Source organism: Zootoca vivipara, chromosome 16, assembly GCF_965207765.1.
Source record: "Zootoca vivipara chromosome 16, rZooViv2.hap1.1, whole genome shotgun sequence".
Classification (NCBI taxonomy): Eukaryota; Metazoa; Chordata; class Lepidosauria; order Squamata; family Lacertidae; genus Zootoca; species Zootoca vivipara.
In genome coordinates, this window is record NC_142599.1 from 41,420,380 (window position 1) to 41,446,899 (window position 26,520).

General features: G+C 51.1%; 1 protein-coding gene across 1 annotated transcript in view; it reads right to left on the reverse strand.

The window, feature by feature from the left end:
- Nucleotides 1–8,916: 8,916 nt before the first annotated feature.
- The window catches only part of LOC118075785 (sodium/potassium-transporting ATPase subunit alpha-2), a 36,520-nt gene continuing 18,916 nt past the window's right edge, over nt 8,917–26,520 (reverse strand). Inside the window, exons 8-23 of the mRNA XM_035098025.3 lie at nt 25,102–25,370; nt 23,678–23,876; nt 21,277–21,386; nt 20,561–20,695; nt 18,958–19,147; nt 17,275–17,450; nt 16,908–17,044; nt 16,032–16,182; nt 15,087–15,255; nt 14,199–14,353; nt 13,559–13,682; nt 12,339–12,484; nt 11,795–11,925; nt 10,711–10,812; nt 9,668–9,759; nt 8,917–9,062 (exon numbers count right to left, since the gene is read on the reverse strand). Of these exons, the coding sequence (XP_034953916.1) occupies nt 9,034–9,062; nt 9,668–9,759; nt 10,711–10,812; nt 11,795–11,925; nt 12,339–12,484; nt 13,559–13,682; nt 14,199–14,353; nt 15,087–15,255; nt 16,032–16,182; nt 16,908–17,044; nt 17,275–17,450; nt 18,958–19,147; nt 20,561–20,695; nt 21,277–21,386; nt 23,678–23,876; nt 25,102–25,370 (2,315 nt within the window). The 3' untranslated portion in view covers nt 8,917–9,033. The remainder of the gene's footprint in view (nt 9,063–9,667; nt 9,760–10,710; nt 10,813–11,794; nt 11,926–12,338; nt 12,485–13,558; nt 13,683–14,198; nt 14,354–15,086; nt 15,256–16,031; nt 16,183–16,907; nt 17,045–17,274; nt 17,451–18,957; nt 19,148–20,560; nt 20,696–21,276; nt 21,387–23,677; nt 23,877–25,101; nt 25,371–26,520) is intronic.

Sequence of the window (26,520 nt, forward strand, 5' to 3'; positions counted from 1 at the left end):
TCTCTCTCTCTCTCTCTCTCTCTCTCGTTCTTGAATTACACGGAGGGGTGGTCGGATAAGGCTGTGCGCTGGGTATACATCCAGCTCTGAGAATGGTCTCCCCGCAGCCCCTCTCACCACCAGCCTCCTCCTCCTCCTCCTCCTCCTCCTCCTCCTCCTCCTCCTCCTCCTCCTCCTCCCTTTCTTCCAGCCAGCCGACGTCACCTCTTCCATGGGGAGGGATGCCAGGTTTCAGGGACAATGTCCTCAGCCAGGGGTGTAAAGGGATCCGCTCTGTTGGAGAGCGCCCCTCGCTTGCGTCAGGGGAGGCTACTGTACAGGCAACGTCCCCACACAGAGCCACCATGCACAGTGAGAAGTCAGCCCTCCTGCGGCTGAAGCCATCTTGTGCTCCATTGGAGGGGGCGGGGAGAGGGCCTTCAAGAGGTCTAGCTGCTTGGCTTTGAGGACTGCGGTTTTTTCAGGCAGTTGAGCCAGAGAAAGGGAAATGTTGGCCTGCTGGAAAAGGCGCAGGTTTCTCACGCAGAGAAGAAGTAGGTCTTGGTATCGCCTAGAATTACCGCCCAACTTAAAGGTATCCAGAGAAATTGCAAATAAAAGCATTTTTGGAGGGTGGGGGCGGGGCAGCGCCTTTGGACAATTTTTGGTCAATGGGATTTACTTCTCAGTAGACACACATAGGATTGCAATGTAACATGCACATACTTTTTGGGAAAAATACAGACCTAACCACCCCTTAGAATACATTTCTGCAATTTCCCCACATTTTTTTTTTATAAAAAATTAAGAATGAAATTTTCAACTTGCAGCTGCTGAAAAGGGGACTGAAAAATATTGCAAGTGATTACATAACTTACATTTTCATTACATTATTCCAAGTGGAACATAATCAATTGCATGATATTTGTGGGCTGCAAAGCAGCAACAGCAGTGAATGTTTATCGTATTCGCCAGATTGATTTCCGTTTCGAACAAGGGGGACGAAGAAGCAGACACCGTCCATTTACCTCTCCTGTTTCTGTTTTGTTCATTTATTCATTTTCCCCTGTCAGATTTGTACACCAAATTGATTGCCAAAACATGAACAAATCTCCAAGTGGTTTACAAAAAAAAAGGGGGAGGGGAATGAAACAGGAAAGTTACCAACAAGAAGAATGAATATCAATAATGTACGACAACCCAAATTACTTGAATTAACCCGGATTATCCTAACCAGTTACTTGAGCCTGAAATGACGGCACAGCGCATGTGAATATTTGGTCTCACCAGGAAAGGAGATCACCAAGTTCACGGGAGATTCTTTATCCAAGTTGCCGGATCTCAGCTCTGCAAAGGCATGTTGAGATTATTCCCCTCTCTTGCACACAAAAATAAAAAGGAGCCTATATTCCTATGGTTCCTATATTCCAGGCCTGTATTCTTGGACTAGCTGACCCCCAGGGTCCCTTTCAACTCTCCAGTTCATTGGAGATTGAATGCCCATCTGCCAGGGATCCTTTAGTTGTGATTCCTGCATTGCAGGGGGTTGGACTAGATGAGCCTTTGGAACCCCAACTGCATAACTCTATGATTTTTTCTGTTTGAAACACACACACACACACACACACACACACACACACACACACACACACACACACTGTCCATTCCTTCCATTTCAGCAGGGGATGGTTGGAAAAGGAATCTCTTTCTGGCTCCTCTCCTCGCCCATCCCAGTCTGCAAGACGGAGGCTGGCATGTCAGCAGATGCCAAGGTAACTGGAGCTGCCTTCAGATTACAGAGTGATGAGCCCCCCTCTCTCTGAGGGAGGGGGGGCCTTTCTGGGTGCTCAGCAGGGGGGATGGTGCGAGAGGGGAGAAGCGTGGCTGGGTGCCAGCACCCCTTCTTTCTCCACCCCCCCTCAGTTTCACAGCTGTGCCTGTTTGCTCTGCCATCTGAGAATGTAGCAAAGCATTCGGGCCTGATCCATTTTATTTCTGCAAAGCCACCAGCATTGAAGGCTAACTGGAGTCCTGGTACGTCGTGGCCATTCCTACAAGTGGCACCTGCAAATTGCTTTGGGGTGCTTCCATATTCTTTCTGTGCAAAGTGGCGAAATGACATCGCGGTGGGCGCTCTCACCCGTGGCTTAGGCCTTTATTGAGAAATTATTGACTAAATCAAAGCATTTCACAACGAAGCAAGTGGCGGTTTGCCATTATAGATCCATAATGCAAGGCTAGATCTTACTTCGGATCATCTAAAGATGCAAGATTCGTGCAGAGAATGGGGATATCGTGTCTACAGAAGCAAAGAGGGCTATCAGCAAAGGCTGTACACAGGCAAGCAGTGCCAAATAAAATCAAATTCGCAGAGGTGACATTGTTATTGCTGTGAGGTGTGTGGTCTTTGCTGTCTATTTTGTTGTTTCTTCAGCTTGTAGATGGCCTTGTGTACAGTGGTACCTCAGGTTACGAACTTAATTCGTTCCGGAGGTCCGTTCTTAACCTAAAACCATTCTTAACCTGAGGTACCACTTTTGCTAATTGTGCCTCCCGCTGCCGCCGGCGCACGATTTCCGTTCTCATCCTGAGGTAAAGTTCTTAACCCGAGGTGCTACTTCCGGGTTAGTGGGGTCTGTAACCCGATGTGTTTGTAACCCGATGTGTTTGTAAACCGAGGTACCACTGTATAGCAATATAGGAAGGCGGTATGCAAATTAAAAGTGAAATGAAAAATGAAATGACATATAGAAGTTCATTGTGTGGAGAAAGCAGACGGAGAAAAGTTTTCCCCCCTCTCCCATAACACTAGAACTGGTGGACATCAAATGAAGTGAAGATTCAGGACAGATAAAATAAAGTTATTCTTTGTGCAACTCCATAGCTGCCGGCGGTCTCCCGTTTAGTTTTTAATCCCGATATTCTCCCTTAAATCGGCTTCTGCCGGCGGCCATTTTTCTGGTGCCGCTTTGCTCTTCTATGGGCACCAGAAAATGGTGGCGCCGGCACCGTAAGTCGCTTCCGCGCATGACCGGAAACGCGTAAAAGCGACTTCCGGTGGTGCTTTGCCCTTCTATGGGCATCAGAAAATGGTGGCGCCGGCGCCGGAAGTCGCTTTTACGTGTTTCCGGTCATCCGTGGAAGCGACTTCCGGCGCTGCCGCCACCATTTTCTGGTGCCCATAGAAGGGCAAAGCGCAACTTCCGGTTTTCGCGCGCTGCCGATCCCGGATCTTTCCGTCCAGGACTTGGCAGGTATGGTGCAACTCACAATTAAACTATGGAAGCCCATCTCCCAGCATACAGTGATGTCCACCAAGGATGACCTTAAAAGAGGACTGAACAAATTCATGGAGGAGGAGAGAGCCATCGAAGGCTACTAGCCACTGTCGGAGGCAGCCATGCTTCTGGGTGCCATTTGCTGGAAAACAGAGTTTTCAGGAGGCGAGAGTTGCTCTTGTGTTTGGATCCTGTTCACGGGTTTCCCACAGGCATCTGGGTGGCCACTGAGAGAACAGGCGGCTGGACTAGATGGGGCCCCTTGGGCCTGATCCGGCAGGCTCTTATGTCCACTTGTTTGTACCGAATGACTCAATGTTTCCCTTGAAATAAACAAGGCCTTCTTAAACTAGACACTAAGAAAAAAGTCCCACATTTCTCCCCATCCTCTGGTGACAGCCAGTCTGGCTGCAAGCCACAGATATACAATGCAGACTAATTCTGCCCTGGCCTCTTCTTTGGTCCTTAAAGAGAGCAAGATCCCGTGACTTCGAGGCCCTCAGTGGACGGGGGATGAAGCAGCACAAGGAACCCGCCAGGCCTGGGAATCCAGGGTGCCATAAATCAAAGGTCTAAACGCAGGGAGCTGACTGCCTCTGGGCCCTCGCCCTGTTCCTCTTTGCACCCAGCCGCCGCGTTGATTGACGCCTGGCGCTGGGCTGGACAGGAAGAGTGACGCTTTGGTGGTGTGACGCAGGGCCAGCAGGGGCGGGCTGTAGTTCCATGGTGCAGCACCTGCCTCACAAGCAGAAAAACTGAGGTTCAGGCCCCGCTGGCAGCATTCGCAGGTAGGGGGCGGGGCGGGGGACCCCTTTCTGAAAGCTAGATGGGGGAGTCCCTCGAGATCAGGGGTGGCCAATGTGGTGACACCAGCCCCAGTCCACATGGCCAGGGGGTCAGGGATGGGGATGGGAGCTGGTGTCGAGCGACACCTGGGAGACCATGGGTGAGTCGCCCCCTAAGCCCCACCCAACGCTTTTCTTGCAAGATCAAGCAGCTTGTTGGACAGCCAACTCCCGACACCGTCCTCCCCCTCCCGACACCGTCCTCCCCCCTCCCTGGGCAACGGCCATGTTGACTCATCCAGCCACTTCTGGAGGGCATGAGGGGGACCTCCTCTGCCCTTATCCTGACATGTGTGATACATGTGTGATACCAGGCAAAGTTCAAGGTGTTACTAATGGGATGGAAAGCCCTTCACCATTTGGGACCAGTTTGCAAACTTGCCTTACTTCATATACGCTCACACACATATGCTTTGATCTGCACTACTAGCATTAGTTCTGCATTGGTAAGAAATCACTCTTTTAGTGTGGCAGCACCCAGACTTTGGAACTCCCTGCCTGTTGACATCATCCATACGCCTTCACTGTACTGCTTCTGCTAAAAACGTTCTTGTTTAGGCATGTAGAGATCCTGACATGTGCTTTAACCTGGGTTTTAGCTTATTGTTGATCTTAATATTTTTGCATGTTTTAAATAGTAGTTGTGAGGACCTTCTCCCAATATGCGTGAAGCATGTGCCATACCAGGCCAAGTTCAAGGAGTTCGTACATAAAACCCTTTTCTTGCAAGATCAGGCAGCTTGCTGGACAGCCACCTCCCATTACCCAATGCTGCCACCCAAGTTCAAGGTGTTTGTCTAGAAACCCCTCAACTGCTTGGGACTGGCCCACCTGCAAGATTGCCTCATTCCACGCTTCTTTGAAACGGATCTTTTTGCATGACCCTCTGGAACTCCCTGCCTGTGGACACTAGCCAGACGCCTTCTTTGCTGTATTCTTTTTGGTGCATGGTGAAAACATTTTTTGTTTAGGCAAAGCCTATATCCAATCATGTGGGTGGCAGGGACACGAGTGGCGCTGTGGTCTAAACCACAGAGCCTAGGGCTTGCCAATCAGAAGGTCAGTGGTTCAAATCCCCACGATGGGGTGAGCTCCCGTTGCTCAGTCCCAGCTCCTGCCAAACTAGCAGTTTGAAAGCACATCAAAGTGCAAGTACTGTAGATAAATAGGTACCACTACAGCGGGAAGGTAAACGGCGTTTGCGTGTGCTGCTCTGGTTCTCCAGAAGCGGCTTTGTCATGCTGGCCACATGACCTGGAAGCTGTATGCCGGCTCTCTTGGCCTATGGAGCGAGATGAGCGCTGCAACCCCAGAGACGTTCGTGACTGGACCTAACGTTCAGGGGTGCCTTTACCTTTATATCCAGTCATGTGTTTTAACGCATATATTATTTAAATGTTTTAAAAATACTTGCTTTTAGCTGTTTTTCAGATTGACAATTTCACTGCTTTATTCTTTTTGTGAATTGCTTTGAGAGTTGTTGTTGTTTTTTAAATGAGGAGGTTTAAAAGTTTTATGAAACCAACCAACCAACCAACCAAGACTGAGACAGGAAACTGGGGTTGGGGACTTTGGGGAGGGGGTGCCTTTGCCACAGAGAGTGCCCAAAGAAAATAAATAATACCCTCCCCCTGGAAATGTCCAGCACCCACCCACCCACCCGGCAGGCTCTAGGCCCTCCCATCCAACCCCCACCCCAAATTTGTCAACCCCTCTGTCCCCCCCTCCACACCTTGCAGAGCCAAGGCTGGTTTCAAATGACCTGCAGGAGCCCGAGCATCCTTATTTTTAACCCCAGGTGGATATTTAAGCCCCTCCAGCAAACGAAACCTGAGCAAGGCCCCCTCCTGCCTGGCTCCTTCTCTCTCCCTCTACCTTCGCTCTGCCTTGCAGGCCCACCCCTGCCACCCTCTCTATTTTGGGCTCACCGCAGTCAGCACCTCCAAGGCTCCTGGCTCCAGAAGGCACCCCCCTCTGCCCCTCCCTGGCTGCAGAGCACATCTTGTACCCAAAGCGGATTTGTTTTTTGGGGTGGGGATTGGAGAGTTGGTGGCCTGGGGTGTGTGGCTTTTCCACAGTGTGTCCCAGGTGCAGAGCCCCTGCTGCCAACCAGTGTAGGCAGGCAGTACTGAGCTAGAAGGACCAGTCTGCCAAACTCCGGGGAAGGCAGCTTCTGAAGTGGCTGTTTAAATCAACCCTTCATTCAGAACGACGAGGACCAGAATCTTGCTTTATGCTTAGGGTAAAGGCTACATCTCAGGAGGAGAGCTTGGCACGCAGAAGGACCCAGGTTAATATCCTACAGGATCTCCAGGAAGGGCTGGGAATGTCCAGCCCTTTTATCTAGGCCAGGCATAGGCAACCACCTTGGCTCTCCAGATGTTTTGGAACTACAACTCCCTTGATCCCTGACCACTGGCCCTGTTAGCTAGGCAACCAAGACTAGGATAACCAAAAATGTTCTGTGCCACAGGGCGAAATGGATGGGTCTTTCTCCTCCCCTGCCCCCACCCTCCACTAACCTACCTGCTGAGTAGGAGAGTGATAGCCAGTGTTGTGTGTGAGAGTTGAGCAGAGAGCAGGCTGGAAACTGGAGACACAGAGACCTGTTTGCTCCAAAGCAGTGACTAATGGAGAAGCAAGCTCTTTTCGAGTGTTGATGCTGTGAGGCCCTCCACCCTGTGCTCAGGTTGTATATATGTGCAAATAAAACCATACATCCTAAAGACACCACACACTGTCCCTCATTGCAAAGAAACCGAACCTGGTAAGTAACTGGAACCCCTGAACTTTCTCGCTGCTCAGAGACTGGGCTGGTGCGCATCGCTGGTGTCAGAAGTGGGGTTGTGTTTCCTGGGGGAGAAAGCACCAGCCCCTCCATCTTACGCTTGGGTGGTATATATATATGTAAAGAAAACCAGATATTCTAAAGACAGCACAGTCTCTGCTGAACCTCATTCCAAGGAAACAGAACCTGAGTAAGCGCTGGGACCCCTGGAATCTCTCACCACTTGGAGATTGGGGTGGCAGGTACCAATATTTATGCTGATGTTTGCCTGCAAGGTTTGGTCGCAGTTTGTTCCTGACCACATGCTGACTGCTGATTCTAGCCACGCCGGCCTGTCTTAGCCTGCCACATTCCTGGCTAGTCTTGTTATCAGCCTGGGGAACAAACTCTTCCCTGCACTGGTGTTTGCCAATATCTACCTGCCATCCCTTTGCGAGGGGCTCTTGGGTTGTGTGGAATAAGCGTTGTTTTGGAGTTCAGCCTCCTCCTCTCTCGGTGGAGGCCCCTGGCTCCTGCAATTCCTTCTCCTGCTGTTTTGAAGACAGCAGATACATTTCAGTCTTAACAGACAAAGGCCGGCGTTCGAGAGCTGGTAAACTGTGACTCCTGCGTTCCAGGGCTAGATGGCCCTTTGGGTACCTTTCACCTCTCTAATTATGAGAAATCAAATCACTCGGGTGGGAGACGCTTTGCACAGTGCAAACACTCTGGCCACAGTGACACCTTCTGTAAAATCCACAGGGTTTACTGCTTTTCTTTAAAATCTGTCGCACATGATGCTAGGCCTCATTGTTGTAGATTGTATCTGGGGCCATTTGTCAGTTTCCAGCAGCTCTGCTGAAACACTTTGGTTGGGCTCCTCATCATTGCCACCTTGGGGGTGGGGGGCAGGTCCCAGGCCTTACTAAGTTCTCCAAACAGGCCCAAAGGGTGGCAGGATGAAGGCCGGGCCTTTTCAATGGTGGCTCCCTGACTGCGGAATGCTTTCCCCAGAGATATGCAAGAAAGGAACGTAATAAATAACAATTCTGTTTGCAGCTCTGCAAATGATGCAACCCCCCCCCTCTGTATCTCATTATAAGGATTTTAATTGTTTCTGTGCAGGGTGGGGGTGCATGTACCTTGGAACAGAAGGAGACAAACACAGCTTGGTCCACCTAGCTTCATGTTGCCTGCACTGACTGGCAGGTGGCTCTCGGGGGTTTCAGAAACAGCACCTGCTCAGCCACAGAGCTACAGCCCTTTGCTCCCCTCAAACGGAGAGGTTTTCCTCTTCCTTGGATCACACAACAGTGGCGTGGGAAGAGGCGCCCCAGAGCTCATCCAGCCCAACCCTGCACAATGTCTGGAGGGAACCCTGTGGAGTGCAGCCCAGATGCCTGGACCTGTCGAGGGCCACTGTTGCTGTTGCTGCTGCTGCCGCTGCCGCCTTGGCTGTTCCATCCTGCAGTACGTAGCCCTTAAGGCCAGTGAAGCCTCGGTTGGGCTATTTTTAACTCTCGATGCAGCACTTGGCCGGGGACAGCTGCTGTTATTTTAATCAGCCACAAATACCGCCTTGGGCCCCTGCAGCTTAAGTGAGCTCTGACACTATTTCAGCCCTTTCTGCTGATCTAGAGTCTTATTTTTATACCGACAGCCCAGATTCCCTTTCTGTGCCATTAGCACCTGGGGCAGTTAGGAACGAGACTGGGGCCAACAGCAGCTGGCAGGCGGGGCGGGGAGAAGGCACACACTGCTCTGCATTCACCTGGGATGCAGTTGGCCTGCCTAAGGAACAGAATCAGTAGCTGTGATCCCTGCATTGCAGGGGGTTGAGCTAGATGACCCTACGATTCGATGAGCTCCCCACCCACTGGGTTTCAACAGGCCCATCGCTGTGACCCCAAACATGACACCTGCCAGATTATTTTGATTTGCCCCCGCAGCCCCCACTTCCAGCCTGCAAGAGGTGTGAGACTCCCCACTTTTCCTGGCACCCTGAGGGTCTCCTCTTCCGAAGGGACAGCAAGGGCAAGGCCTGGAGAACAGGTTAAATTAACTTTTATTGCCTCTTTCCGACTACATCGTCTTGCTTTCGACTACAGGTTGTAAGGGGTGGTGACCTCCCAGGTGAGTGGGAGGGGGGCTTGGCTTGCTGGCTTTAGTAGTAGGACTCCTTTTCCACCCAGCCTGGGAAAGGAAGAGGGGGGGGAGAGAGAGGAGAGTTATTTAGTGTGTGTGGAGAGTGTTGCAGCAGCTGGATCAGGCCAAAGGGGGCCCATTTGCCCCACAGCCCTGTGCCACAGGGGCCAAATAGCCCCTAAGAACCTAGGAATTGAGATAGACTGCCTCTGGACCTGAAGGCTCCATAGGAACATCCTAAGAGCTGCTGGATTAAGCCCAAGGGAGCTCGTCTAGCCCAGACTCCTGCTCCCACAGAGGCCAACCAGGTGAGGGCAACAGCACCTCTCCATTTGTGTTCTCCCATTATCTTGATTTTCAGGGCAGACTGCCACTGGGCATGGAGGTTCTGCTGTCACAGGAGCCCTCCGTATGGAGCACCTGGCTGCTGGATCAGGTCAACTTGAGCGTTCCCTGGCATTCAGAGGCACCCTGCCTCCAACAGAGGAGGGAGGACGTAGCCATTGTGGCTTGTAGCCACTGGTTGATTTATCCTCCCTTAAATTGCCCATCGGAGCCTAAGAAGGGGACCCATCCAGCCCGGCCTCCTGGGAGCCCATGAGGGAAGCCTGCACATCCTCCTTGGGGGGGGGGGTCCAGGACGAGACACTCACCACCAGGGTAGCGGCGTATGAGGAGCTTCCTGACTTCATCGTAGATGAAAATGAGGAGGCTGTACGGGAAGGCGCAGAACCACCAGGTGACCCTGGAAAGGAGAGAGGGAGGGAGAGAAGCACTTTGAAGCCTCGAAGCCTCTTTTGGGGCCATCCCGGTCAGTGGCCATCACTACCTCCTGCGAGAGGGAGTTCCACACTTCCACCACACACGGGATGGAGAATAACTTTCGTTTATCGGCCCTGAGATTTCCATCATTCAGCTTCCATGGGCACCCGTGAGTTCCTGGGTTATCACAAGCTTTTCTCTTTGCTTTCTCCCGGCCGACAGCCGGTGATCAGCGGCTGCTAAGCTGCCTCCTCCTGGCATTGAGGCCCTGCCAGAGCTTGGCAGGTGGGGCTGCCTCAAGAACTTGGCTCTTAAAGGGATTAGTGGGCAGAAGTGGGTCCAGCCGAGGATTTAGCTCCTGAGCGCAGTGCTGGGGCAGGACAGGAGACGGGCAGATCTGCCGGTTTCAAAGCCTCTCACTTTCTCCTCTGGCCAATCTTAAATTCAGCTCCCTCCACATTTGTGAATCTTCCATGGAAATTTGTTACCACTTCTGCGCAAATTTCTCCGGCATTTGTATGTGGCAACAAGGGAAACGAGCCTTTTAGCACCGTCATCAGTCTGGACCTGTGGGACTCCCTGCCACTAGAGATTAAGCAGGCATGCCTTCTGTCTTAACATCTTCTACTGAAAACATTTTTCTATTCCGCCAGGACCTAACGCAGGCGCTTAAGAAGACATCTTTCCACGATGGTTATTTGATGTCTGTTGTTAATTTTTTAAAATGGATTTTATTGTGTGGTCTTGCATTTTAAACCACTTTGATGCATTTTTTATGATGCAGTGGTATACTAATATTTGTGTAAATAAATAAATGGGCTCTAGTAAACTCCACAAGCCTGAGTTCTGCTCTAGGGAGGGGTAAGGGGCAGAGACAAAGCCCCACCTCCCCACCCATTGATCCAGCCCCACCAGGTCTGGACAGGGAGCTTACTTGAGTGGATACATGCGCAAAGCCACCCCCATTCCAGGGCAGTACGAGAGGAAAGCGGCCAAGGCTGTCTCTTCCAGGAGGCCGAAGATCAGGATCTTGTTCCTGGAGGGGAAAAGAGAGAGGAGGGTGGGGGTGGTCACAAGGAAGGAACTCAGGAGGACTGAGGACCATTAGAGGCACGCTCCACCCTCCAGCTTGGTCCTGCTCATATCGTGAAGCCCCAAAGATCTTCTTTTGCTGCTGCCGGTCAGTGCAGACCATTCTGAGCTTGATGTATAGCAAGGGTGTGACTCAGGATAAGGCAGTTTCCTATATTCCGATGGATGGTCACCTGTTAGGAGTGCTTTAGCTGCGAGTCCTGCATTGCAGGGGTTGGACTGGATGACCCTTAGGGCTCCCTTCCAACTCCACAGTTCTAGGTTTCTATGATCAGGGATTAGTTGGCTATGAACCAGGGTAAAAAAAAGGACTCCTGCACGGTTAAGTCCAGTCAAAGGCGACTATGGGGTTGCGGCGCTCATCTCGCTTTCAGGCCGAGGGAGTCAGTGTTTGTTCACAGACAGCTTTCCGGGTCATATGGCTAGCAGGACTAAACTACCAGGGCAGGCTCTAAGGCAAGCCTGGGTGGCGCAGGGCGCCAGGGTGCTGCGCCGCCAGGGGGGCACCACGTGGCTGCGCCTGCTGCAGCGGCACTGCACACTGCGCCCGCCTGCCCACTGCGGTGAGAAACGGGGCCGGGCGCCGGAGCGATCATCGCACCACGACGCCTGATATGCTTAAGACGGCCCTGTAAACTACTTCTGGTGCAACAGAACACTGTGATGGAAGCCAGAGCGCACGGAAACACCATTTATCTTCCCGCCACAGTGGTACCTATTTATCTACTTGCACTGGTGTTCTTTTGAGCTGCTAGGTTGGCAGGAGCTGGGACAGAGCAATGAGAGCTCACTCTGTCGCAGGGATTCGAACCGCTGACCTTCCGATCGGCAAGCCCAAGAGGCACAGCGCCACCCACATCCCAAGAGAGGTAGACGGGACCTCCAAGTTCAGAGGTGTATCTATTTTTGGTGGGGCTGGGACTTACTTCATGCCTTGCTGGAAGACAGAGTTCCTCCGGGTCTTGCAGATGATGAGGTCAGCCCACTGCACCACCACGATGCTGGCGAAGAAGGCCGTGTGGCAGGTGAACTCCACCACCTTCCGCTGCTCGTAGGTCTGCAGAGAGAGAAAGAATCACAGAACTGTGGGGTCACCCAGTTCAAACTCCCCCTGCAGTGCGGGAATCACAGCTAAAAAATTCCCAACTGTTTCCAAAAAAGACAAAGCAATCATCACTATAAAAGAGCAACAACCCTGATTTAAAACTTTCAAAAAGTTAAAAATAACAATAGAAAAAAACAGATTAAAACATGCATCAACTTTCTATACATCTGGATAGGCTTAAACAAAAATATTTCTAGCGGGTGACAAAAAGAGTAGAGAGAAGGCACCTGCCTGGTCTCAATAGGCAGGGAGCTCCAGAATGTAAATGCTGCTGCATAAAAAAAAATCTTAAAAATGAGGGACAGGGATTATGTTGCATCTTCACGCAGAGGCTCCCCCCAACGAGAAGAGGGCTCCCCACTCACCCACTCCTGCCCATAGCTGTCTTCCAGGTCGTTTTTGGAGCGGTCGTCCCAGTCCAAGCGGATGCCCAGCAAGGTGGAGGGGAGGAAGCCATTTTCGGCCAGGATGACAAAATAAGTGAAGAAGCCCCCAAGGGCCTGGATCATCCCTGGGGGGAGAGGGGAGAGGGAGGGTGGGAGAGAGTCATTCCTCTCGAGGGGCACCTGAGCAAAGCTCTGGCAGCAGGAAGCGCAAGGGGAACTCAAGGGCTGGCCTGCCCCTTCTGGGCCAGGGCACAAGCGGCAGAAGGGGAAGACAGTGGCAGCAGGAGAGAGAGAGACACAGGCTGCCTGTGTTGGCTATGGGGTGGGCGGTGGAGGGTTGCTTCCACCTGCCTCCCCATAGCAAGCCCTAGGAACCTTGAGTAAGGAGTTGACAAGAAAAATATAAAAACAAATCATTAAGCGAATTCAAGTTAATAAGGAACTCGAAAGAGATGAACAAGTTTTTGGCTCAGCATAAAATATTGTGTGTGTGTGGTGGGTTGTGTGTGTGTGTGTGTGTGTGTGGAAGTTCATAGAATCACAGAACTATAGATTTGGGAGGGACTCCAAGAGTCATCTAGTCCACCCTCCTCTGCAATGTAGGAGTCAGCTAAATCACAGCTTACGAAGGCATTCAGCTTTGGGGCTACTCCTGGGTGTGAAGTCTTTGGACTCTCTTTTTCTTGACCTGCCCTATTTTGCTTAAATGTTGATAGATGCTAAATTAACAGCTTGGTCATAGTGTTACGTTCTAGTGATATTATGCTTTTTATTACACAATGTTGTTGTATTACTGGCAGCTGTCTCTGACTCTGTAGTGCCCCATCTGCAATATTGATTTAGGACAGTGGTTCAAAATTGGTGATCTGCAGACCCCAGCGGGATGGTCTGTGGCTACCACAGAAATATCAATCCTCCCCCCCAAAGTATGGCGTCCATGGCTTGGCTTTTAAAAAACAGGGGGTCTGCAACACTTAGCTAATTGGGAACCACTGATTTGTGACATTTATACCTCACCCTTTTCCCTCCAAGTAGCTCAAGGTGACGTGGGTGGTTCTCCCTGGCCCCCTTCCTCATTTAGTCCCCACAACAGCAACCTTGTGAGGTAGGTTAGGCTAAGAGAGGCAGTGACTGGCCAAGTTCACACCCAGGAAACTTCAGGGCCGAGTGGGGATTCGAACCCTGGTCTCCTCCCTCACCGATCTGCCCGTAGGCCATGCTGATGAGACGCTCGTTCACCAGCTTGTCCGTCTTGGGGTTCCTCGGCTGCCTCTTCATGATGTCGCTCTCGGCAGCCTCGTAAGCAAGAGAGATGGCCGGCACCTAAGGGAGAAGGAGCAGCAGCAGGGTGTGAATTTCAGTGGGGCAGCAAGAACTGGAAACAGGAATAAGGCTGTGGAGGGGGGGGCAACTCCATTGCCCCACAGATAACATTTTGGTGATGGTCCCCATCTTTGTGAGAGAGGTGCTCTTGATTGAAAATCCACACAGGGTTTTTCAGGGCAGGCAATTGAGCAGCATCTCACCCTCCACAGGAACTTCTGCAAGCTCTAGGGTTCGATTTCAGAGTTTTGTAGATGACCGGAATGAGCTATTATGAAATACAGGGTGAGTCCTTTAAAAGAGGCCCCGTGGATACAGAGTACACATGTTCCACGGGGCCTCTTTTAAAAGGCTCACTCTGCCCACTCTAGGAACCACTGTTTCAGGTTATGTATAGAATCGTACACCTTTCCTTGGCTCATGTGTCACAAGTTTTTGTTTAAATGCAGCCTTCTTTGAGAAGTCCAGGCGAGTGGGTTTATCCTGCCCCCCCCCCCTGGGCCTGGTGAGCCTCACCATGTCTGTGCCCAGGTCGATGCAGAGAATGGTGACGGTGCCCAAAGGAAGAGGGATGTTGGCGATGATGAAGAGCAGGAAAGGGGTGATCTCTGGAATGTTGCTGGTCAGGGTGTAGGCAATGGACTTCTTCAGGTTGTCAAAGATCAGGCGACCTGCCAGGCAGAGGATGCAGGCGCTGTTTGTTTCTTTGTTTCATAAAATTTATAAACTACTTAATTGTAAACAAACAAACAAACCACCGTCAAAGTGGTTTACAAAGATAACGAAATAATAAAATCACCAGTAAAAGCAACTCTTTAAAACATTCAAAAGACGAATGAAAACATACACCAGCAATTCTACAAGCCTGGACAGGCTTGTCTAAACAAAAATGTTTTTAGGGGGTGCTGAAAAGAGTTCAGTGAAGGTGCCTGTCTGATATCAATAGGCAGGGAGTTCCAAAGTGTGGGTGCCACACAGGGTCGGATTTGGGTTTGATGAGGCCCTAAGCTACTCCTTTGTCAACAACAAATTGTGGCTGTTTTTGTGTTGAATATATGCTGTATGGAGCCTACACAACTCAAAACACTGTTGCTCTATGTTGGTTTTATTTGTTTTTTATCTTATATTTTGGAAATGTACATCCAGGTTTTCCCCCTTTAAATTTGTTGGGGCCCCCAAGAGAGTGGCGCCCTAAGCTATAGCTTGTTTGGCTTATACATAAATCTGGCCCTGGGGCCACCACTCTAAAGGCCGAGTTCTCACAAGCGAAAGGAGGGTCTTGTGCCACACCTGCTGCAGTGCCAGTTCTGCAGATATATCGGTTGGGTAGGCACATATGGGGCAAGGGGGTTAGAGGGATGGGCAAAGGAGTGGCAGCAGGGCCCCCTGGCCCCTTCCACCCACCTTCCTCCACCCCCGTAACGATGGAGGCAAAGTTGTCATCCAGGAGGATCATGTCTGCAGCCTGCTTGGAGACGTCGGAACCGGCGATTCCCATGGCGATGCCAATGTCGGCCTTCTTCAAGGCGGGTGAGTCGTTCACCCCATCCCCGGTCACTGCCACGATGGCCCCCTGAAGAACAGGAGGGGGGAATGGGGGTCAGTGGTAGACGTTTGGAGAAGATGCAGAATGCTAGGATCTATCTGATGTGTTGGACATGTGGGAAAGTGGCTCAGGAAGCATTGAACCTATTATTATCATCATCATCATCATCATCATCATCATCATCATCATCATTTTACACCCTTCATCTGAAGATTACAGGCCAGTTCACACGTAAAAATACAAAATAAGACCACAAAATACCTAATAAAACAGAAACAAATCAATAACCCTCCTTCCACAAACACATTTTAAAGGCCAAAGATGGTTTAATGAACCATTGACCAGGTGACAGAGAAATGTTCTTGCCTGGCATCTAAAGCTATGCAGTGAAGGGACCAGGTGAGCCTCACCGAGAAAGCATTCTGCAAATGGGGAGCCACCACAGAAAAGGCCCGTTCTCACGTTGCCACTCTCCTGATCTCTAGTAGAGAAGGCACATGAAGAAAGACCTCCGATGATCATCACAGGGTCATATAAAGCAATCCCATGGGGAAATGTCTCTAAATGTCTGGATCTGACTCTCCTCAATCTTTTGACGGGAGAAAATATTAACTTGAAGCTTAACCTGTAATGAGTTCTCTTCTACTAGCATCCAGGTATCCAGGCTTGTAACAGCAAGGTCCTGGAAGGACTCAGAGAGGGTTCCCATTGCAAATTGGCAAAGAGCATTGGTGGGAAAATTAAACAATAAAATAAAATTATTATGTACCTGGGGAAAAATGAAAATAGAGCATCTTGCTCACCTGCCTCTGACAACCTTCCACGATGATGAGCTTCTGCTGTGGGGAGGTACGGGCAAAGACGATCTCTGTGTGATTCTTGAGGATCTCATCCAGGTGCTCAGAGGTCATGTCCTTGAGGTCAGATCCGTGGACCACACAAGCCTTGGCCTCTCTGTGAGGGGAGTGTGGGATGTAATCCACTGGGAGCAGTCAAGTACAACATTCCTTGTTTTGCTAGAGTGGACATGCAGGGGATGTTGGCCCAGCCAGTCGAACTTCCTGTTAGATCTGGCTGGAACATCCTTCCTTTGCATGTGACCAGTCAGTGGGCGTGACCTTTCCAGACCTGGTAAAAGGCCAAGTCACATAGCCACCTCCCTTCTTTTCCGTCCTGCCTGCTTCCTGCTTCCCCTCTGGGTTATCTCCCATATGGGGTAAATCAATTTCTATGTATTTGTAACCTCAAGCCTTAAGTCTGCCTTCAGGGATCACACTGTGCTCTGCCTGATCATGAGTAAACTTCTTTTGCTACTTATGAATAAGACTGTTGTGTCTTTATTCTTTTAGGAGGGATCAAAGGGGTCTTACCAAGAATAATAGAACATATCCCAATCTGGGCAAGCCAGATTGAACTGCTTATTATCTTAAGAGATTCTAACGAGCCTGCAACCAGCTTCCAGCTCTGCACTCTGCTATATGAAGAAACTTGCTAGCGTGAGTTAGGAAGGATAATGTGAATCAATATATCCTCTCCTGTTACCCACAAAATTCCCACAGGGAGGGGGTGGGCGGGGAGGAAGAAGCCACATTGGCAAAGGAAGCCCACGAGATACCTGGTTGTAGGAGGTGGGAGAGGGAGAAGCATGGGGCTGCCCCGGGGCTGAAGAGCCGGCCTACCTGGGGTTGACCTGGTTGACGGGGATGTTGAGGCGGTCGGCGATGTCCTCCACCGTCTCGTTCCCCTCAGAGATGATGCCCACCCCCTTGGCAATGGCCTTGGCGGTGATGGGGTGGTCGCCAGTCACCATAATCACCTGCGGGGGGGGGAGGGGCAGAGGCAGCAATCAGGACAAAACTCTCATCTAGTGAAGCCCAAGGTTGCAAGATTCAGGAGAGATAAAAGAAAGTCCTCCTTGGCCAACACCCAAGTGGGGGATTCGCCCCCTCGCCCCCCAGGTCTTAGTCTGGCTTTGCTTTCTCTGGGGTGTATGGGGTGGGGAGAGGGAGGGCAGAAGACGGAGCCCCTCTCCCCAGCATGGCTGACCTTAATCCCGGCACTACGGCACTTCCCCACGGCATCCGGCACAGCCGCCCGAGGCGGGTCAATCATGGACATGAGCCCCACGAAGCAGAGGTTGCTGGTGGGGAAGTTGACTTCGTCCGCGTCAAACTTGAAGCCTCGTGGGAACTGGTCTTCGGGGAGGTTGTAATGGCAGAAACCTGTGGGATTGCGGAGATGGACCGAGGGAGAGTGAGATTCCAAGAACAGTGGCGGAACTAGCCGCTCGGGCACCCAGAGCGGCGTGCACCCAGGGCGGGGTGATCCACCCACGGGAGCGGGCAATCCGCCCACGGGAGTGATCATCATGGTGTTGTGATCCTCCCGGGGGTCCAATCGCGGTGCAGTGTTGTGATCCTCCTGGCGGGGGTCCGATCGCAGCGCGATGGCACAATCCTCCCGGCGGGGGCCAATCACAATGTGGCGACACCCGGGGGGGTCCATCATGGTGCAGCGGCACAATCCGTCCAGGGGGGGATTTTGTCACCCCCCCTCTGGGATGGCACCGGGGCGGACCGCCCCCACCGCCCCCCTTCCTACGCCCAAGAGCTTGCACACTCTGCTCTCCAACACAGAGAAAGCAGCTCAACCCAGCTCCTAGCCCCTTCCCCCCCTCTGCATCTCATAACCCGCCTGCTGATGGGGGTGTCTTTTTTCTTGTGGGTCATATGCCTGTGCTTGCAGACTGTCCTTGGAGGTCTGCAGTGGCAGGCGGTTCTCCACATTCAGCACTGTTTCCATTGGGCTGCAGTTTGCCTTATATAATAATAATAATTTATTTTTTATACCCCGCCCATCTGGCTGGGTTTCCCCAACCACTCTGGGTGGCTTCCCATAGAACATTAAAATACAATAATCTATTAAACATTAAACGCTTCCCTAAACAGGGCTGCCTTCACATGTCTTCTAAAAATCTGGTGGCTGTTTTTCTCTTTGACATCTGATGGGAGGGCGTTCCACAGGGCAGGCGCCACTACCAAGAAGGCCCTCTGTCTGGTTCCCTGTAAGTTGGCTTCTCGCAGTGAGGGAACTGCCAGAAGGCCCTCAGCGCTGGACCTCAGTGTCTGGGCAGAATGGGCCTTCTGTCAATAAAATGACTTTATCTGCCTTGATGTCGACAGTAGCGGGTTTTTTAAAAATGTAATTAAATATGTTATTGTTACATTATTGTTCTGTTATGCACCCTTTGTTTTTTGCGCAAAGTAATAACTTTCTGATGGCAAGAGCTGTTCAACAGTGGAACGGGCTAAACAGAGGTCGGACGGCCACCTGTCATGGATCCTTCTTTAGCTGTGATTCCTCCATTGCAGGGGGCTGGTCTGGATTACCAACACTACAATTCTATGAAACACAGTGCAGGGAAAGATAATCAATGACTTATTGTTTCAGATTGAAAACAACAACAGCAAATGCTGGTTGTGTCCAGCGAAATGATTTCGGTTCCAGGCACAGAACAAAGCAGCAAATGCTGGCGATTTCTGCCATAATTTCCCCGAGCAATAGTGCAACGTGGTGTCAGAAGTTGCTGTTAGTTTCTAAATTCTCACAATAGTCGTCACACTCCAGTCAAGAGATCCACATACATGAATCATGTGCTTTCCTTGCCTCGCTGGGGCACTTTCACTCACGAAACCCCACTCCCTTCACCCACCTCCCAGGCCTCCTCACCCAGCACTCTCTCGCCCAGCCCCCCCAGCTCAAGGTAGGCGTTCTGGAAGGCGTCCCGCATCTCCTCGTCGAGGGGCACCTCCTGCCCTTGCAAGAGGATGTTGGAGCAGCGGTCGAGGATCCTCTCAGGGGCTCCCTTCATCACCAGGACGTAGCCGTTGGGCTTGTCTTCAAGCTCATGGATGGAGAGCTGGAGCGGGAAGGAGAAGTGGGGAAGAGAGATATCTGAGTGGAGGTCTATTCTGAAGCGGAAGGGGCTCTTGGGTGGCTAAATGCCAGGGATCCTTTACCTGGGGTTCCTGAATAAAACCAACTTATATTTGTAAAAGGATTTCTATGCTACTGTTTATGTACTGAAATATTAGGGCACTGTGCAGAGTTAAAAACATTACAAAACAATCAGTAAAATGAGTGGTCAAAAAAGAGAGCTTGTTGGTCTAAAAAGGCCTTCAGGAGATGTCTGAAAGTCAAAAGCAAGAGGGTGTCTGCCACCCCTCTGCATGGGAGAAGCAACCCTCCTCTGTCACACAGGAGACAACTAGCAGAGCTCCTCTGCACGGCATCCGTGATGCCCTTTGTCCCTGCCGTGAAATACGTGGCTGTGCTCCTGTTGCACTTCAGCATTTGAGCACAGAGTTTTCCCAGAGTGAAAACACAGCTCACAGTGGGTCTTAAAAGCCCAGTGAGGAGAACCCGGCTTCCTCCGGGCTTCAGAGGTGACGGCTGTGCAAGGAACGCCACCTCAGCAATTCCTCTCAGGCTGAATCCAGGAGATGAAAATGCATGGAGAGAAAAATGCATGTGTGGACTGAAGACTGCAAAGGAGCTCTGCTAGTTGTCTCCTGTGTGACAGAGGAGGGTTGCTGCTCCCATGCAGAGGGGCGGCAGATACCCTCTTGCTTTTGACTTTCAGACATCTCCTGAAGGTCTTTCTTGTTGGCCCTGAACACCTCTCTGCCATTAAGGTGAGCTCTGGCCCCCTCTAGTGGACCCTCACAGCCATTTCACTCATAGCACTGGGTTGAATGAACAGATTCAGGCAACAGTTAGCGTGAGAAATCCCAGTTTAAAAAGGGGGCATCGTTCATTCTGATCTTGTTTCATGGAGCTCTTCTGAGTCTGCCTTTGGGGACTGATGCCTCTGAGCTCCAGGCAAAGCAAAGACTTGCTTTATTAACTTACAAACTTGATTTATTATTATTATTATTATTATTATTATTATTATTAAAAAACCTGCTGTTCAGTCGAAAGGTCCCTACAGTGGCTTAGGGATTTTCCTTATTTAAAAAAATGCCAAACCCCAGCAGTATAATAATAGGGGCATACACAATAAAATTGGGAAACTCTGAAAGCAAAGGAATAGGCTCATTCCAAAAACCACCTGTAGCCCCAAGGATATGGAGACTGTGACAGCACCCCCACTCCCACCCCCCATGTGCCCAGTGAGAGGTAGGTTAGGCTGACAGAGGCAGGGCTGCCCCCCAAGGTCACAAACAAGGGAGCTTCATGGCCAAGCAGGGATTCGAACCCTCATCTCCCCCATGTCCTAGCCTAACACTCTAACCACTGCACCACCACCGACACACCCACACCCACACCCAACCTGGTATTTGTTGGTGGAGTTGAAAGGGATCTCAGTCACTTTGGGGTTCCTGTCGCGCATCTTCTTGACGGACCCACAGGAGAGCTCAATGCATTTCAGGAGGGCGGACTCTGAGGCGTCCCCAGCCGTGTCCCTCTGGCAGAGAGAGGGGGGGCAAAGGAAGGAAGGGGGTCAGGGAAGGAGGTCTACCGGCCCCCACACTGTGGCCTGGTGGGAAGTTTCCTGTATTGGCTCCACATGCAGTGGTGCAATTTGAAACAAGAGAGTAAGTATGGGTTCGGTGGAGTCTTAGCCCCATCTGCACCACTCACGTAAAGAGCTACCAACCCACTTGAAAAAGTTTATGGCTTCCTTCAAAGAATCCCAGGAACTGTAGCTTGTTAAGCGTGCAGAGAGTCATTAAGAGCCCCTCCAGTCCACCTCCCAGAGCTATAATTCCCAGAGTGGCCCAACAGCCAACCCTTCTTCCCAGGGAATTGTAGGGCCACATTCACATTTAAAGTGCTATGATACCACTTTAGCCAGTCATGGCTTTCTCCAATGAATCCCTGGGAACTGTAGTTCATTAAGGGTGCAGAGAGTCATTAGGAGACCCCAGAGCTACAATTCCCAGGGTGGTTTAACAATCGGTCCAGCCCTGCCTTGCTCGGGCCACCAAGTTCTTCCCAGGCTTTCTGGAGGCTGAATCTGACCTCCCTCTGCTGCCCCCACTGTACCTTAGAGATGGGGACCTTGTCCTGCCCTGCTCTGAAGACAGCCCGGTTGCAGAGGCCGGCGATCCGGGCCAGGGCCGTCCACGTGGGCGAGCGCTTGTCAAATGTGGCTCCTGCAGAGAGAAAACCAGGGGGTGGGGTGTCAGAGGTTTTTGAAGAGCGGAGTATGGCACCGGGTGGCTTGCCCTTCTCGCCACCACCAGCAGGGGGGAGCAGATGGGTCTCTGTCAGGAAGCTGCTAGGTGGCTGGACCCTCTAGCTCAGTACTGTCCACACTGACTGGCAGCAGTGGCTTCCCAGGGTTTCAGGCAGAGAGTCTCTCCCAGCTCTCCGTGGAAATGCCATTGTATTGGGGGCTGAACCTGGGACCTCCTGCTTGCAAGGAAGATCCTGTTCCACTGAGCTATGGCTCTTCCAACTCCCCACGACCTCTGATCTTTGGGGTCGCTCCTTCTTCCAAGCACACTTCCTGGGGATGAGGGGAATTGCTCTGCCTGGGATCTGCCAGCACCCTTCCATCCTGCCTCCCAGGTAAATACAAGCATTAAAGGCATGAAAAGCATTAAACGTCACCATCACCATCATTATAATAAGATCTCAGCTGTGATTTCTACATTGCAGGGGGTTGGACTAGATGACCCTTGGGAGACCCTTCCAACACTACAATTCCATGTCTTATGTATTGGGTTTAAAAAGGTAAAGGGACCCCTGACCATTAGGTCCAGTCGTGACCGACTCTGGGGTTGCACGCTCATCTCACATTATTGGCCGAGGGAGCTGGCGTACAGCTTCCAGGTCATGTGGCCAGCATGACAAAGCCGCTTCTGGCGAACCAGAGCAGCACACGGAAACGGCGTTTACCTTCCCGCTGTAGCGGTCCCTATTTATCTACTTGCACTTTGACATGCTTTCGAACTGCTAGGTTGATTGGGTTTATATCCCACCTTTTCCTCCAAGGAACTCCAGGTGGGGGTAAATGGTTCTCCCCCTTCTCATTTAATTCTCACAGCAATGACCCTACAAGGCAGGCTGAGAGATGGAAGCCCAGTGAGCTTCATGCTGAATGGGGATTCGAACACAGGTCTCCCAGGTCATATTCCAACATGCTAACCTTTCTTTCTTTCTTTGGCAATCCCTCATAGCTGAGTAAGATTGTCTTCCATAAACATGGTTTTAACAATGAGTCCATAAGTGACTGTGGAGGCCGATTCTGGATCCGGACGTCCTTTCACAGTGGGGACATTGGTTTCCGGGCAGGAGTTAATGACGGTGAGGATTTGCAATTCATTCCTGACTTTTCTACTATTGCAATGCCACTTCCTGACTTGTGTAAGAAATATCAACCTGTGAGTTTACTGCAGTCTCAATTGTTAATGGCACCTGATCGAAAGAAGCCTTTCGTAGTTCAGACCGAAGCTTCAGAAGCCGGTCTTGGTGTCATCGTGCTTCAACAACTACCTCCTGTTGTATTTATCAGCAAGAAGATCTTGCCCAGAGAACGTAATTATGCTGCAGTTGAGAAGGAGCATTTAGCTGTAGTGTGGACCCTTAATAAACTACGATCTTACCTCTGGGGTCAGTGGTTTACCCTTGAAACAGATCATTCCCCGTTATGTTGGTTAGAGAAAAGAATTCCAGCCAAAAGCTTTTAAGGTGGAGTCTCACTCTTAAGGATTTTGATTTTGACACAGTTCATATAAAACAGGCACAGGCAAACTCGGCCCTCCAGATGTTTTGAGACTACAATTCCCTAGGGATGATGGGAGTTGTAGTCCCAAAACATCTGGAGGGCCAAGTTTGCCTATGCCTGGTATAAAAGGAAGTGCTAATAAAGTTGCTGACTGTTGATCTAGAATCTATGTGGATTACGAGGATTAATTTTAACTGGTGTGTTTTAATCTTGCAGTATGTGCTATGGATTATTATTTTTTTGCTATTTATATTTCTTCTTTGGTAACTTATTTTTCGGTTATCTTTGGTTTTAGAATGGTTATAGTAAAGATATTGTTCGTGGTTCAGGTCTACTTGAGGATGAAAATTCTAACATTTAGAATTTCATCTTCAGAGAAAAGAAGGGGTGTCATGAAGTAGTCCTACTGTGAGCAGGTACCCCTGGGTGGGGCTCCTCAGGCAGGTGGTAACAATTAGTCCCCAAAGTGGGAGCATGGGATGGGGCTGTAAATATTTGAGTTAACCTTCGGGGGGAGGGAGAGAACACACTGTGTTTTAGACAGTCATTATTGGATTCCTGGGTGTCTGTGAGGAGGGGTAGGGAGGAAAGAGGTCCAGTCCTGATTTGAAAGCTGGGGGGTCATGGGGACACCCCAGCCCAACTCCCCTTCTATCCTGCTTCCCAACAGCAGCTCTTTCTTTCCATGTGCCCTCCCCCCTGCCCCCCGCTCACCGGATTGGTCCTCGGTGGTGTCTGCTTCGTGAATCTGGTTGTCGAACCACATGTGGGCCACGGTCATGCGGTTCTGGGTGAGGGTGCCCGTCTTGTCGGAGCAGATGGTGGAGGTGGAGCCCAGGGTCTCCACGGCCTCCAGGTTCTTCACGAGGCAGTTCTTGCGGGCCATGCGCTTGGCGGTCAGGGTCAAGCACACCTGCCGGGCGGCGGGGAGAGGGTCAAGCAAGGGATTTTTTTAAAAGGGAGAGCAAGCAAAGGGAAGGGGGTCACAAGAAAATTGGAAGGAGCCTGCTAGATCACACCACTGACCCACCTAGTCCAGCTTCCAGTCTTCACAGTGGCCAAGCAGGTGCCCCTTTTGGGAAACCCGAAAGCGGGCTATGAACACCAGAGTCGTCTCCCCTCCTGTGGTTTCCAGCAACTGGTTTTTGGAAGCATATGCTGCCTCCTTTCTGGGAACATTCCTCTACGGCAGGGATGTGGGGGAACATTTTATGGCCCTACAGATACAGTGGTACCTCGGTTTAAGAACAGTCCGGTTTAAGAACGATTCGGTTTACAAACTCCACAAAACCGAAGTAGTGTCCCGTTTGCGAACTTTACCCCTGTCTAAGAACGGAATCCGAATGGTGGAAGGGCACCGGCGGCAGAAGGCAGGGCCGTCTTAAGCATATCCGGCGCTGTGGTGCAAAGATCTCTCCGGCACCCCCCCCCCAAAATTTCCCAGAGTTTAGGGAGGGAACACCAGCAGCGGCAAAAGAAGCCTCTTGGGATGGGACAGCGCTGCCGGTGACGCGCCCATCTTTGCAGGGGCTGGAGGAGGCAGGCAGTGGCTGGAGAGCGGCTCCTCTGGCGGGGAAGAGGTGGAGGCTGGATTTGGTGCCTCCCGGCTTTGTGCCATGGTGGCCACGGTGGCTGCTTCAGCGTGGCATGGTGGAGGCAGGCAAAGGCAGCGAGCTGATGCACCTCAACCCATTGGGTGAGCGAGCACACCAAGCGAGTGGGCCTGCACCGAGCGAGAGCGTGTGCACCGCTCCCACTGAGCACCGGCTTGGATTTCCCCCTTTTAGCCTTCTGGCACCCTGCAGAATTCGGTTCCTGCAGGCTAAAAGGAAAAAAACCGAGCCGGCATTTGGCAGGAGTGGTGCACTCACCCTCGCTCACTCAGCACACTTGTTTGGTGTTCCCTGGACTCTCGCCTGGCGCCCTCCAGAGCTTGGTGCCCTGGTGCCCCGTGCTACTAGCGTCTATGGGTAAGACGCCCCTGGCGGGAGGCCTCATTAAGAAAAGCAAGCTTCAGTTTAAGAACAGTTTCAGTTTAAGAACGGACTTCTGGAAACTGGAAGTACCACTGTATATTGTTGTCCTCCTTTTTCGCAGTGCCCCAGTGCCCCACAGAACCTAGTTCTGAGTCTACCTACCGTGACGGTTGCCAGGAGCCCTTCGGGGACGTTGGCCACAATGATGCCAATGAGGAAGATGACGCCCTCCAGCCAGGTGTAGCCGAGGATGAGGGAGAGGATGAAGAAGGACATGCCCAGGAAGACAGCCACCCCGGTGATGATGCGGATGAAGTGCTCGATCTCCATGGCAATGGGGGTGCGGCCCACCTCCAGGCCAGAAGCCAGGGAAGCGATGCGGCCCATCACGGTCCGGTCCCCAGTAGAGATGACGATGCCCCGGGCGGTACCTGCGCAGGACAGGAGGGAAAGGGAAGAGGGGGTTTTGCCTCCAAATCGGGGAGAGGTTACTGCTTTCTAGGGTGTCCCTGTCCCTGGCCCCTGTGTTCCATGCAGCATGTAGTTAAACTGTGGGACTCCCTGCTACAAGAAGCAGGGATGTCCACCAATCAGATGCCTTTAAAGGAGGATTGGACAAACTCAGGGAGGAAGAGAGGGCTATTGATGGCTAGCTATACTTTGCCTCCACTGTCAGAGGCAGCGATGCTTCTGAATACCAGTTGCTGGAAACCACAAGAAGGAAGAGGGTTGTGATAATAATAATAATAATAATAATAATAATTTATTTATACCCTGCCCATCTGGCTGGGTTTCTCCACTCTGGGCGGCTTTCAACAGAGATTAAAAATACATTAAAACATCAATCACTAAAAACTTCCCTAAACACTCAAACTTCCCTTCCCTAAAAACTCTTTCACTTCTGTTGTGCCTGAATCCTGTTTGCAGGGTTCCCTTTGGGGCATTTTCTCAGCCGTGCTGAGGACAGGATGCTGGGCTAGGTGGGCTCCCTAGGTTCTTAGGGGCTTTTTGCTACTGTGAGAACAGGATGCTAGCTTAGATGGCCTGACTCAGAAGCCATACTCTCTTTATACAGGAGTCTTATGTTCCGGGGCATGCCTGGTTCCTGTGTTTCTCAGGTAAACCTGAGATTCTGATGCTACGTGTCAGAATCGGGTTTGAAACCTACCTAAATCCTGTGGGGAATATCAGCCAGGAAGAAAGAAAGTTAGGACCACAGTAACAATGGTTCTTGTGTTTTAAATGTGAGGTGATCTTTCTCTCCCACCCTCATTTTATTTTTTTATTCCTTCCCCTCCTTTCTTTCTCTTTCACTTCTTTCTTCATTAAATTTGCATGTGTGTGTGTGTGTCTATAGGGGACATGGGTGGCACTGTGGGTTAAACCACTGAGCCTAAGGCTTGCCGATCAGAAGGTCGGCGGTTTGAATCCCCACGACGGGGTGAGCTCCCGTTGCTCGGTTCCAGCTCCTGCCAACCTAGCAGTTCAAAAGCACGTCAAAGTGGAAGTAGATAAATAGGTACCGCTCTGGCGGGAAGGTAAACGGCGTTTCCGTGCGCTGCTCTGGTTCGCCAGAAGCGG